The 14,769-nt window shown below is 53.6% G+C and overlaps 2 protein-coding genes across 2 annotated transcripts; one reads left to right on the top strand and one right to left on the bottom strand.

Annotated features, from left to right (window-relative positions):
- Positions 1 to 4,700: 4,700 nt before the first annotated feature.
- J4E79_002910 (uncharacterized protein) lies at positions 4,701 to 6,063 on the top strand (the record flags this gene model as incomplete). Its single annotated transcript, XM_049351807.1, has 2 exons — positions 4,701 to 5,289; positions 5,342 to 6,063. 2 exons carry the CDS (start codon positions 4,701 to 4,703, stop codon positions 6,061 to 6,063), a joined length of 1,311 nt encoding a protein of 436 aa, XP_049213278.1.
- A 7,459-nt stretch (positions 6,064 to 13,522) lies between these two features.
- Positions 13,523 to 14,278, bottom strand: J4E79_002911 (uncharacterized protein; the record flags this gene model as incomplete). The annotated part of the gene is made up of 1 exon (XM_049351808.1): positions 13,523 to 14,278. The coding sequence occupies one exon, from the start codon at positions 14,276 to 14,278 to the stop codon at positions 13,523 to 13,525; it is 756 nt and encodes a 251-aa protein (XP_049213279.1).
- Positions 14,279 to 14,769: the final 491 nt, after the last annotated feature.

The following is a 14,769-nucleotide window of genomic DNA, read 5'->3' on the forward strand; positions in this document are numbered from 1 at the left end:
TTCGTGATGGCGATGTTCACATACACGTGACCGGAGATGTCTCACTCAGACAGAGTGCTGCGTACGCCAAGTGCAAAACCCGACTGCGCGCGAATTCTCGGGCTTTGCGTCGAACATGCTCAACGCCTTTGACCACTTCACCATGCATACGCTGTACGGCGTCTCGACGCCGGAGTTCTGCCCTGTAGTCGGACCTTACTGCGGAAGAAACTTCGCAGATTACTCGCGGCCGCTGTGATCTGCGGGACCCTCAGAGGCTCAGATCGAATCACCCCATAACCACGACTAAGCTCAACGCGAGCGGCTGTACTCGTCCAGAAAAGCCATGGAACAACACAACAGAACCGCAGAAGGTCCGACGTCCCTGCCGATCCAATCTCCTCTGGGCTGCCAGAGTGTAGAGTTTGGTTCGGTGGATAGTTACCGCCGACTAGAGGGCTGCTAGAGCTGAGTGTTTCATCATCCATCTCGATTACTCGCAACGCACGCGTGCGACCAGTATAGGGTCGTGTAAGCGACGCGTTAGAGTTCACGCTTCGCCAACGAGCCGGGCCCCAGACGGAGACTCCAGTTTCCTTTCAATGAACCATGGTGGAGCACACGGGTGGCTTGAATTCAAAGCTTTGGATGAAGCCGCTTGACGAAGTTTCCGGTGCGTCGTTATTGCTGCATATACTGTTGGGACTGACATGTGAAGGGGGTGTGTGGGCGGGTGATCTAAAGACGCGAGACATGTGGAATAAACTCCGGTTGCTGAGGCACCAGCCGGGAACAATATTTTGATGAGATGTGATGATGTTGGTCGATATGTGAGGAACGTTTCCAGAATGACGAGCCTGACCCCGAATCCTCGTTGAAGTGGGCTCCTACGTCGTTGCTACCTGCGTATGCATGTGCTCGCTGATCGGACCCTGGGAAAGCGGTTTCTTCGGAAGCACGATGAGAGATCTGACCTCAGCGTGCTGTATCAGAATAAAGTGATGAACAGGGTCTTGCATCACCGACCGCCGATGATGACGTCTGGGCAGGCATCAGCAACCTTGGAATGAAGCCGCGCAAGCTAACCCGAGAAGATCATCAGCTAACAGAGACGGCCTCCGTAAACCTTACAGAACAACGTAGGATAGACAGATATCCACTTCGTAGCCAAACTTGTTATGTCAGAACAGAACGCCGCCAGGGTGAAGTTCCCGCAATGCATAATGATATAACGACATGGCGCTGCAAGACTCGCGGAGTCTGGTCCTTCCTTAGTGACCACGAAACGTTTGCTGCCTGCGCCGGCCTGGAGATCGACGAGGAAGGCTTCGGACCGACTCAGAGCGGTGTATACTATATTTTGCCATGCGTTTTTGCTCGGCCAATGGAAATGTACACAGCCGCAAAGCATGTCTTTGCCAGCATTCTTAATTGCCACAGCCTACCAATTTCGGCGGGACCAAACAAGATCTGAGTAGGCACGAGGAAAACAAGGCTGATGTGCTGTCATTCGTTGGCCACACGAAAGTTTTCAGGTGGCCACAAAGTCTGGATCTGACTGGGCCTGCAATAGTGGGTGGTTGATCTGGTAGTATCGTCACTGGCGTCGCCTGATGTTGCCCCCAGCCGCAGACGCCACGTCGCAGGATCTGTAAGCCATCGAGACACTTGTGGTGGGCACCACATGTCGATTGGATGTTCCCTTGATCACACTGCCGCCGTTAGAGTTTGAGGGCGCAGGAGGTTGAGATGGCGGGGCATTTTAGTTTTGGCGGGTGTCTTATCGATGACTATCGATAACGGGCTTATCCTGAAATTCGCGCTGGTCAGCATTTGGCGGTGAAAGCACTGGAGGCTGCGACTCTCGACCACCTCCACTGAAACGCTCGAGCTTTGTGGAGAACGCCTGTCCGGCAAGGAAAGCATGCACGATTCTGAATCAGCGGGATCGAAAACGCGCATAGAGCAGCCTACGGCGGGTCGGACGGATCAAAGCAGACAGCACGATGCTTGGAAACGACGGCATGTTGACGGATGGAGGTTGTTGCGGGTTGCACTATTGCAAACTGCATGTTACTATGCAGCGCACTCACAATTCACCAAGACACAAAATATGCGCTCTATGAAAGAGATTGCTAGCGTCTTGACAAATTACCATGCGCATCGAACGGCTCAGCTCTCACCCGCGGCCATGCTCTTGGGAACGGCTCCTTCATCTCGAATACCAACAAAGTTTTCAGCCATGATATTGACCCGCAAAGGAACAATTTCGCTCAGGACATGATCTTCGGTCCCTTACACTCACAGACTCCCGCTCGTAAGTTTAGCCTACGGGAAGCGGACTTGGCTTGACTCTGTGCTCCTGCACGGATGACGCCGGACAGCAGAAAAAGAATTGGAAGCTGCAGGTGCTTGCACGGCTATCTCGCTTGCGCTGGGGTCAGCATCGCAATCTGGCACACATCCCAGCTCCTACGACTCATATGCGGACAAGTCCCTTCAACGGGCATGGATACGGGATGAGATACGAACCGGTAGAATGCTCTGCTTCCTCGATCTGGAAGCCTTGGAAGACGTTCTACCGTTTCTACTCGTTGGGAGCTGCTACGACCGGCAAACCATAGATGAACAAAAGTTCGCCCCAACATATTGCGCAATAAGCCACGACAGCAACAGCTGAGCGAATGGCCGGTGTGGGTGGAACAGCGAGACATCGTTAGGCGGTGACTGCCAGGTCACAAGGCCATGACTGGATTGCAACAACACGTAGGTCTAGCAGGGCGCGAATGATGATTGGCACAAAAACACAAAATAATCTCCGCATTAATTGGCCAGGCGGAGCAGTCTCGAAAATTCTGGTGGACGATAGCGTGCCACTGGCGGGCCCAGCTCGTCCAGACAAAATTGCCCACGGAGCCGAGCGACAGGGAGGCCAGCTCGCAGCTCATGGCGAACGGTTCGGTTAGTCATCGTCAAGAAGCAATATATTGGGCAGGCCAATGGCAGGTGGCTACGCAAACAGGGCGAAGTCCGGCGCAACAAGGTTGGCGGTCGTGGGATCGACTGGGCCCGATCGGGCATCAAGTGCCATGTGTCATCGCCAACGCTCTTTGGCGGTCCCCAAAGCTGGAAGCAGCTCGCCCTTGCGCATCGCAGCAACGGCCACGGCCACGGGCTTCAGATTGAAGGACAAAGAACGATGATCAGAAGCGCCGGAAAAGAAAAACAGGTCCACCAACACGAAACCCGAAACGTGACCGCGGGTTGCTGACAGGCACTGTGCCGTCCTCTAGACACAGCACCGGGTTCAGGCAGACGGGACGAAAGGTCGACTGGCGGCATGACAGTCAGAGATGCAGAGCAGTGCCGCAGCGTTGCGAGATCGTCGTTTGGGCGGGCTGCATTCGTCATGGGCCTCGGAGCCAGCGAAGAGTCGAAGACTATCGAACGCCGCCCGTGCGCTCGCGGCTTTTCGAGACGTCGTAAGCCTGGACAGGCTTTGCAGAGGAGGCTAAGCAGCACTAGGCAAGGAACTGCATAGCTGCATCTGCTTGGGGCGAGGCGCGGGCGTTTTGGAGCCTTGGTGGGCCGTCTAATCGGCCGGTGACAAGATGCTGCGATCAGGGGGCCGCGCGAGAGCAGAGGCTGGGGGAGGCAGCGAATCAGACGGGGCGCCCGTATTGCGCCCTGGACAAGTGTCCTCTCTGCGAGCTGACGAGCGCGTGTGGAGCGAGCAGCGAGGGCAGCAGTGAATGGACACGAGTGGCCGGGCAGGCTTCGCGCCACACACACAGCGCGCGGGTCCGCTTGCACCATGGTGCACATCGCGCGCTGCATGGCTCCCTCTGGTGCCTCGAGGCTGCTGCACTTGTCGCGGCGAGAGCAGGCCTGTGTGTCACCCTCGCTGCGCTGACAGGCGTCTGATTCGCCCCAAGTCACAGCCGCCCGGTGAGCAGCGGAGTCGCAGGCGGCATGATTCAGGTGAATCAAGGACACGCCCCGGCCGCTCGGTAGCTGCATGACTGTCTTTGTTGGACACGGCCTAGCGTCCAACTGGGTAAAGACGGCTCACACCACTGCAGCCCCCGGCCGCTTTCACTCTCGCCTCCCTGCGCGCGTTGAGACGAGCCATGGAGCCAGGGTGGGTTGCGCGAGTGGAACCACACGTTAGCGTCTGAATGTGCGTGCCGGAGGCCATGGCACACATCGCTGATGGCCTGCACTCGCTCTGTAGCCCCATCCTTCTTCGTCATAGCGCCGCTCCTTCCCTATATTTACGAAAAACCGGGGCCTCCAGGTCAGCCAATAGCCACCTGGGCCCTCCCAGGAAGCCTCTCTTTATCACTGCTGCCCAGCCGTCCTCATACACATACATCATATCCCGCCTCACCCTCTACCACCACCACAACAACCACCACTACCTCCTCACACTACTCTACCCTCCTCCCAACACATTCCTTCGTCAACTACAACAGCCTCTTCAGTCTTTGACAAGCACTCCTCACCCGACTGCTTGCTACTCATCTACCGTCGCAACCTCCAAGTCACCTGACTTGCCGGATCCGGTTACTCTCTAATACCTTCTCTTTCTGACTCTTCCATCCGGGACTGTTTGCTGTTTCCACACGGACCAGGTCAACCTCCATCTTCCGGATCATCTAACATCGTCCTTGAGGCCTTCATTGGACCTACGAGGACTTCTTACCCTTCCCACTCACAATATGTACCCGACGCCCCCTGCTTCCCCAACCCAAAATGGATTCTGCGCGCCGGAAGACCGTCTAGGTCAACTTCTTGCTGGACGACTTCAATTGACCGGCATTCTTGGTGTAGGAGCTTACGGCGTGGTGTACACAGCCGTGGACATCCAAACCAACGTCCCATATGCCGTAAAGGCACTCAACAAGGTTGGTCTCGAGCCTCGCCAGAGGAAGTTCCAACAAAGAGAAATCCAGCTCCACCACCAGGCCAGCGCTCATCCCAACGTTGTCTCTCTAGTCAAGATCATGGACGCCCCTGACTGCACATACGTTGTCATTGAATACTGCCCAGAAGGTGACCTGTTCTCCAACATCACCGAGCAGGGCAAGTACGTTGGTAACGATGCCATGGCCAAGCGCGCTTTCCTCCAGGTTTTGGATGCCGTGGAATACTGCCACTCTATTGGAATCTACCACCGGGACTTGAAGCCAGAAAACGTTCTCGTCACTGACCAAGGAATGACCTGCAAACTGGCCGACTTTGGACTTGCTACTACCGACGCTGTCACTTCCGACTTTGGATGCGGCTCGACTTTCTACATGTCTCCAGGTACGTTCGAAATGATCTGACTCATCTAAAGTCACGTGCTAACTTTTTGCAGAATGTCAGACATCAGCACCCAAGGCCTACTCATGCTACGCCTCAGCGCCCAACGATGTCTGGAGCCTGGGAGTCATGCTTGTCAACCTCACTTGTGGACGCAACCCATGGAAGCGAGCATCCTTCGAGGACAGCACCTTCCGTGCGTTCATAAAGGACCCCAAGTTCCTGAGGACCATTCTTCCCGTTTCCACAGAGCTCGACGCCATCCTCAGGCGCATGTTCGAGTTCAACCCCGCCAACAGGGCGACCATTCCTGAGATTCGTGAGATGATCCTCCGATGCTCAGCCTTCACCCAGACCAAGTCAGCTGTGTCAACGCCTCTGTCTTCTCCTCCCTTCAGCCCCGTAGACTACAGCCGGGATGCTGCGTACAACGCCTACTACCAGGCTCCTGCAGTCCCCCAGTTTGCTGCCCTTCCCGGCTCAGCCTACGCACCATCACCTTTCCAGCACTCCACCTCATCTGGAAGCTCAAACTCGGACAACGACTCGGTCTTCTCCGCTTGTTCATCAGCCTCATCCGCATCCTCAACATCTTCGTACCAACACGTTTCCTCTTCTCAGGTCCCCAAGTTTTCTTCCCGAGTACCGCAGCCTCAACAACAATACGTTTCCCAGCCACCTGCCAACACGTGGTTCCAGCCATTCATCCAGGCGGCCAACCTGGTCAAACATGTGTCCTTCCAGCCATCGATGATGGCTCCGGTCCATGTCTACTAAGCCACCCTTTTTTCTGGACCTTTGGAACCTTTTTATTACGATATGCTTCTTCACGATGTGTTTATACAATTTTCGAAAAAGTCACGATGACACGAACAGCGATTGATTTCTCGTTCGGTGTTGGTGCGGTTTGTTTTCTTTGGCGTTTCAAAACTAGACCAGTCCGGACGATACTCCGGTCTTGGACTTTAGAACTATCTGGTTACTACGTTTAACTCGGCGCCTTGATGGCACGGCGTTTGATTCTGGCGTGGCTATCTCAACGGTTTTCTGCCACGTATAGTAGGAGTGGGGTCAATAGGCATTTTCCCGGAGTTGTTCTTGTTGGGCATTGGATCGGTAGAGATTCATTGCCATCACGTTCGTTCGAATTTTCCATCATCAAGAGATACCAGAGCACTAGCTCAACAATGTACGGTAGCAGGTCCCAAAAAGAAGGACACAAATTTTTGCCATGAGCAAACTCAAACAAATGCAAAAACATATCATACGGTCGCTGCGACGAGAGTCGTACAGCAGACTAAACAAGCCACATCTTCGCACCTCATCACTTGACTGAATTCGCTCTATTGACACTGCCCTTAGTCCATGCCTCTGTCCACGATGCTCCCACCGAATGTGCGCATCGACCACACCAACGTTGTTGACCCACTCACACAACGCATCAATCTGCAGCCACCCTGCCGCAGTTCTGCACCCAGCCCAAAACATGCATACACTTGCGCGAGCAATCCATCTCGCAACCAACCACCTGCTTAGCCACTCCACTTAGGCCCCACGGCCTGGGCATCATCCATATGCACCCGCAAAGTCTCCATCGCGATGGTCGCTGTAAGCCCACCGCCACCAGCAAATCATAGGTTCCACCAAGACCGATGTGTGCATGGCCATCTGCGTGCTGAGCGTGCAAGTGTGCAGTAGCTTGTCTTGACTCGACGGGGACTATCACGCCGGGATTGCGCCCTGCCTCCACAACCTAACTGTTAAAAGGCTAAGCCCATGTGTAAGATTGCTAGGCGCACTTCCAAGGGGAATTATGGATGGAGAAGAGCGGATACCGGATGCAGGTCGTGGCCGGTTGATGACCTGAATGCAGGATCGAGACTCATCTCTGCGCTTTCTGTCATTCCCTTAGCGCAGATCTTTGTTGGGAGACAGGCGGCCGCCTAAACGGATTCCTCAGGCCACGCGATGTACTCTAGATGGAGGTAGGCGAGGCGAAGGCTATGCTAAGCTACTCGTGGCTGAGATGGTGTAGTGTTGTTATTGACATGCTGTTGGACCTGCACGGCATCTGTCCTCCTGGATCGGATCCTACTGCCACAAGAGGCATACCACGAAATGACACGCAGGCAGCAGTAAACATGTCTCGGCCATACGAACGCCATTTCGAGGTCCCTGTCTCGCTTCGTGGCCGGTCAGCTGGCCTCCATGGAGGGCTGATTCTCTCCAGTCAACCACCAAACGTCCTCCAGCTTCCGTTGCCCTTGTGTCGTATCGGCTACCGATGCTCCCAAGACACATTAGCACCGTCGCGTACATTGTACATCCGCTTACACTTGCAGTGAGGCGTCACCGGAATCTCTTGACGGAACCAATCGCGACACCCAAGCAAGCATGGAAGGGCACCGTTGCAGAGTTTTTGTTTTTGCGGCCGCCAATCCTTCGTCATCTGACGAGCGTGACGAGGCGATCGAAAAAGGAAAATGTCGTCGCTACCGAAGCCATTCCAGCAATCAGCAAATACGCACTCATTTCGCATAAGCACCGCGCGGGTAATGGCGTCGAGTGACGTGCAGAATGGCTGACGGAGCAAGTCTGGTGTAAGGATGACATCCTGCCAAGGCCAGCGGCTGGTGTGTGGCAACAATCATCACCCAGCCCGCGGGCGTCGTTTCCTTCTGCCGCTAGCCACACTCCAGGAAGAAATCCCTCAACCCCATCCTTTTGCATCATACGCATCCCACCCCGCGGGCCTCTCGTCAGATTTGTGCATGCGACAAGCTTCCCGTTCGTTATTGATCCAGCATGCGCAAGTGTGGCGATGAAGGACCTGGGCACTCAACGTCTTACCGAAAAACCTGGTCCAGACTTATTGATGCGATGAAAGTGTCTTTCCCCATTCGTCGGGTGAATTGCATGCTTCCATAGCCACCATAAATTGGTTCAGAGCTAGTCGACATTGAGCAGCGAAAAACGGTCTTGGGTACCGTCTCGGGCGATAGGGAGGAGTGCCCTGGTCGCTCAACGGCATCAAAGATCTGCTATCAGCTCATATGGGGGCTATATCGACGAAACCCAGCCTGGACGACGTTGAATCTCGCTTCAGTACGGGATGACATCGTCCCTCGGCTCATGAATATTGTGGCTGTTCGCCAATACTTGCCTGAGGCATTCCTTGCTACCGTATACCGTACTTGCATCAATTCTTTCTTTCTTCCGACACCCGTACGCACCCCAGAAGCATGCTTTTTCGTGCGCCCCGAAGGTACCTCGAACTGGCTTCTGCTTAGGCGCGATCTCGCTTTCGCTTTGTGAGCATGTGACATGCCAGGTGCGGCGTCACAGATAGACGAACGGGTTCGGTAAACCACACACCGGATACTTACTTCTGCGTAGGGATTGCCGATCTGAGGCCTCAAAGTAAGGAGCGGACCTTGCGCGCAGTAAGCTTCGTGGCTTGTTGTTTGTCGGTGTCACCGTTCCGTCTTACAACAGACTGTCGGGTCTGTCGATTGACATCCACCTTGCGGGTACCAGTCTGTGCTGTGCTGTTGGAACCTGATGCCTGGAATCTCTTCGTTCCTTTAGCTGAGCACGTCCATCTCGACTTGATCGACCCTCCTTCCAGGCAGACATCTCAAAAGCATGTCTCTATGCCGATGCGGTTATCCGTGGCACTGCACATCGACAGTACTTTGGGCGTTCATCGGGCCAGACCAACAAAGGCGCGCTCCAAGTCATGAACCCAAAACCTTCCATCACCAGTGCGCTTTCGTTCGTGGACACCGGAAATACATCTCCAAGTCACCATTACCCAATATCTCCGTACTGGCGAGCATCTCTGCATATTTCCTTCTCCTCCTAGGGTGATGCCAAACTTTGTCAGTCGCACGAAGAACATGCAATGGCGCTGCATGGTTGCACGATAGCCACCCAAGTCTGCCTCATCAGCCACTTGCGAGAAACCTTCCACAACATGATCAGATCGTTGCTCAATGCTAGCACGATATCCCCACAAGTGGTACAGCATTGCGCCGCTTCTCGACATGTGTTCGCCCAGTCCAATGCTTCGGAACGCCCCTTACTGTAACGAGCCCCCTTGGGCAACGCAAGTAACACAGCGATGGTCCTCATCTAGCCACCTGCAGACATCCGCCATCTACGAGCGTATCACTGCGTTTGAGTTTGCTGCGTCCTCCATACGAACAATTGGACATGCCTCTATACCCGCGTTTCCGCCAAAGACACAAGCGGCTTCCCGTACACGTACGACCGGCCCGAGAAAAGGTGTTCACAGTCACAAATTCCTCACGGCAAGCTACAACAGCACACTCACACCCGGCCGTGTACACAAGAAGGACAGGCGTAAGACTGACAGCGGGTAGGCGTTCCGAAGGGCGCATATGCAACTAGGCGGTCTCCGACAGTCACCCAGAGCGTTTCGCTGCTCAGCCTCTCCGTGCGCTGTACCAGTTACAACGGCGTGACAGCTGAGCCTCTGTCTATGCTTTTCCCAAACTGGCGTTGTACTAACAAAGGCGAACGTTCGCTATCGACCATGGTTGCCTTTTGCACACCCCCAATTAGCAAGGTTTGCCTTTAGTGTGCCATATCGCCGGCATCCCACGCGAAGCTGCATGATCAGCCCATGAGCACAGGTCATTGGGCATACGAGAAGAGCGTCCGGGACAGCCCACTGGCTGGTAAGTGCCCAGCGCTTTAGACGACGACTTGTCTTCTTTTCCTTCCACGGTTCTCTTCACGCGTCATAGGCTACGATGTTCTTTCCCTTTCCAAACCTTGCTGCGAACATGCATGAACCAGGTAGCGCGATATCCAGACTTCGGAACGCTATTATCGTCGACTTCGCCTCCTAGGCAGAACATATCTAGAACGCACGTAGGCGATGCCCGACGCTGGGATGGCCGCATGGCATGGCATAGGGAGCTAGCTACCGGGCCCGCGAGCTCGTACGAAGGAAAACGAGGATGCAGCGAGGAAACATGGATCTGCGGTGGGCTAGCGAGGCGGATTCATGGCTGTGGAAGCTCGCAGGCATCTACCCGAGTATATTCTACGGTCGGCTTCCTGCGTCTGTAGCGGAGGAAGGAGAGGAAGAAGAAAGGTTTGGGCGGAGATCGCGTCTTGGGCAGCAATAGTCTGAAGGTTTGTCGGTAAGGTATGACTCTTATCATTTTGCTGTACGGGCCAGGACCCGGGAGAGCGAGCTCAGCCTCGTCATCGTATCGTGAGTCCGTGAGTCCGAACACACCGACAAGACCTACTCCAACATTCCGTCATCGTGCCCACACCCACGCTTCCCAGCACGGCCACGCTCCGCAAAAGCAACCCAATCGCCTGAAGCCCAAAGCTCAAGCCCTTCGAAGCTCAGTTACCTTACACCCATGCATTCTCTTCGCCCCACAAGCACCAGGCACCCACCGGCCATGCAGCTCACGGTGTAAGTACCCGGCTCAGACCAGGCTTTTACTGTCCAGTCTTTCGTCACACGACGCGAGGGATGCGATGGGGGTGTTTGCAGTGCTTGCGTCGGAGAATTTATGTTGTGTTAGGAGGGGAGGCTGGAATTATTGGCGGAGAGGTAGCTTGGGAGAAGGGGGTTGCTGTTGTGTTACGGTGGTGTGTGGGGTTGGGATGTGATCTACCTAAGCGCTTCGTAGTACACAGCATATCATTGAAACGTGTTTCACTCATTCGTACGGTTGATTAACGAGAGAAAACTAGGAAGGGAGAATTGTTAGTAGACCTCGAGTATTTGTGATGGCACTGGCGAATGCAGAGAATGGTAAGTATGCGGAGATGTATCTTGAACCTTGGGCGCATGTGAGTGATGATAGAGCCTAATACGAATTGAACCGCGTAAGATATATCGAAACTTCGCTCTTGTATGTGTCTGGTTATACTGTAGTGCTGTTCATCTGCGCTGAATGTGCATGAACACGCTCGTTCTTTCCTAAGGATGACCCACTAGGCCCAGGTCGGTATAGCTCTGATGCTCAGACCTCGGGAGAACAATGAGGCTCTCCGCACAAGCTACTCCATTGCCCCCATGCGCACATGATTTTGCGCACCTTTACATTCGTATATCGCCATAGGATATACAGGTATCGGTTGGAGTTTGCTGATCATGTTAGCTCTGGAGTCATGCTATTACTCTTCGAAAGCCAGACACGATGTTCCACAAGCTCGTATCACCGACACCCTGAAACATTCAGGCCAACCACTTTTGCGCCTCAGGTTACCGAGAGCTCAGCCTCCTGCGTTTACACCGCCTCAATGCTGTCAAAACACCACGGGTTCTTAATCTTTGCTACAACACCAAAGTCGCCAGGATGCCGACGTCGAAAGTCGGTCTACACCACATTTTTGTCCTACATTAACCACTCGTTCGGCGGATAAGCGAGTCATCGACATCTATCCTGGACTTCAAAATCCCGGAAGACGCTCTTTACGAAAGCCCATGTCGTCTCAACAGCCTAACGAACATTCGCGCACAGTCTTATCGCAGCGATGGAGCTGCCACCGAAGGATGTGCGCTTCACTCACACTCCACTGAATTATAGAAACAAGGAGATACGCCTCATCAAGATCGAACCAAATTCCGACCCGTCGAGCCCTGTCCAAATCACCATGAAGACTGTCGATTTCAGTGAACACAGTACAGCTCTTACTTGCTATCGTGAAGAGTCGGTTAGACTGGAGGCGCAAGATAGGGCTGAAAGAGGTCTACCATTATCTATGTGCTCGCGCGACTGGGAGAGCAGCAAGGAGGTACACGAGAGGCTGTTTCAAAACATCTTCGACTTCAACGCATTATCGTATACTTGGGGCCCCGAACTCCCAGTGCAAGACATCCTCGTGACAAGCTCCGAACGTCGCGGGTGGCTTCCGATCCGGCAAAACCTCTACGACTTCTTGAAGATAAGAAGAGATAGTGACTCGCCTTGGTTCTGGATTGACCAGATATGTATCAACCAAGGGCAAGACGACGAAAAGTCACACCAGGTCACCCAGATGGCAGATATATACAGCGCGGCTGCGGTCGAGGTCTGGCTTGGTTCTGGATTCGAGGGAAGTGACAAGTTCGTGGACTTGATCGTCCATCACGCTTCTTACCCTTATAACCACTTGTCAACTCTTGGTTTAAACTCGGTCGATTTGGACTGGCGACGCAGTTTCATGCGGCTACCATATTGGTCAAGGCTGTGGGTCCTTCAGGAAATCATACTCGGTCATACGGTGACCATACGCATCGGTTTAAAGACCGTCTTGTGGGACACATGTTATGAAGGTTGGGAGAGGTTGGAAAGAAAAGTGAGATCTCTTCCTGTCACAGAAACAGAAAACGATTTGGAACACATAAGTGATCGAATAGCTCAAATCTACTATGAGAGATTGGGTAGGCTGAAGGACAAAAGCTGGAGGGAAATTGTGCACACAGTTCGGGGCGCAGGATGCTCGGATCCACGGGATCGAGTGTTCGGTTCATTGGGCATGGTCCATCCGTCGCAGCAGTTAATCCCTGACTACTCCAAGCAACCGCAAAGCATACTGCTCGAGCTCCTCACTAAAGAGTTTGAATTCAGAGCTTCTAAAGTAGAACCCCCTCGTTATCTGAGTGGGATCTACTCAGAGGCTCGAGACGCAACTGTCGATACGGTGTTGACGGCAAAATTGTGGCTTCCGGAGCTCGATGATAACAAGAATTCAATTGACTTGAAGTCTGTCCGCCGTCATCTACTCGAGATTCTACCCGTAGATCCACCCATTTTTTACTGCAAATACGCGCGAACTTGGCAGCTCAAGTACCATATATGGAAAGAAATACCAAATAAACGGAACATATGCTCGCGATTTGCGCACGCAGGAGTTCGGGGCTTGGAAGCGCTCTCACTAGATCCTCTAAGACTCTTGGGGTATCCAAAACATCTAAGGAAATTGCGTGAACGGTGTGCTGGTATGTATAGACAGTTTGTTATACACGCTTCACGCATGAGTACTAACGTTTATGAGCTGAATTCAAAGTCTGGGAAGATGAACATCGACTCCATGAGATTGGAGGTCGGATCCACGAGAAACCAGACGCTAGCCTTGGTAATCGGTTGGGTGCTATGTACTTTGAAAAGTCACAAAGTGTGGGTGAATTATCCCATCATCTTTGGGGGTAGTAGAAGCTGATGGTACGCGCCTTGGTATTGATACACTACGCAACCCCCTAGACTTCCGTCTTCTTCCTAATACCCAACGTCTTCGCAAAATCCTTCTTGGCCTTCTTCGCCGGCCTAGACACCGAGAACTCCACGTTCAGCGACTCTTCACATGATTCAGACTCCGGCGAACATCTCTTCGTCCCCCTAAACACAGCCCTCGCAATCTCCGCATCATGCGCATCCTCAACCTCCCTCGATGGCACACGGTTAGCCACACTGCATTCCTTATCAACAACCTCCCTCCGTGCATTCGCCGCTCTAATTTCATCCAACGCATCCGCAACAGCAACCTCAACCCTCGCATCCTCAGTCTTGCGCTCCAGGGTCTCCATAGTCGCTTTCTCGTCGCCTCCTTCAAGTTCCTCAGCTTCAAGACGATTCAAGCGCTGCTCTTCGGTATCTTCAGCGCGCTCATCATCTTTCCACGCCTCAAACCCCCTCGCCGCCCCACTCACAATCCTATAATCCATATTCTTAGGATCAGTCTCGATAACGATTCCCGCGCCGCAGCCAGGACACTTGCAGTGCAGCGTAACTATTTTCACGCCGAGGTAGGTTTCGGGTGAGATGTGTTTGGGGCTGTTGCGGAAGACTTTGCCGCGGGTGGTGTAGTGGCCGCAGGAGAGGCAGCGCATGCTGCGGAAGGGGCAGGCGAAGTTTACGACCGTGCGGGTAGGGGTTAAGGATTTCTTCGTGCGGACGAGTTTTGAGGGGTCAAAGTCGGAGGGGTAGTATTTCTGGAGGGTTTTGCGCTCGGCCATTTTGGGGAGGTGGAGAGGGGGTTGGAGGGTTGAGGGATACGTGGGTGTTTGTGGTGGTGGAAGTTTTGTGAAGGTGGAGCTGGGAGGTATTCGCGGTGTGTTGCGCTGGGGAAGGTTGGGAAGGATCATGGGACGAGAAGGGGACTGGGTCTGCATATGAAGGGTGATGAGTACGTGGGCGCTGATGGTACGTACCATGGGCGAGTGACAAATTTCTGCCCAATGACGAGAACCGAGTTACATCAACTCGACTTGCTGCCAGCGACAGCAGAGTAACGCCCACATACTGTCCACGTTTCGACTGTAATTGATGAAGACAAAGGACGGTGTTCTTCGAGCTATGTGAGCCATTACACACTCTGACGGATACATCACACTCACATTTTCAGTACATCAACATAGAACGTAGCGAATGCCTCCAGGCCTCATCGAAATAATGCATTCTACTGAGAAAACAATAGAGCTACCATGACCTTCGTAGCCTGGAAAGC

Source organism: Alternaria viburni (assembly GCF_023758015.1).
Source record: "Alternaria viburni strain BMP 2772 chromosome Unknown scaffold_5, whole genome shotgun sequence".
Taxonomy (NCBI): Eukaryota; Fungi; Ascomycota; class Dothideomycetes; order Pleosporales; family Pleosporaceae; genus Alternaria; species Alternaria viburni.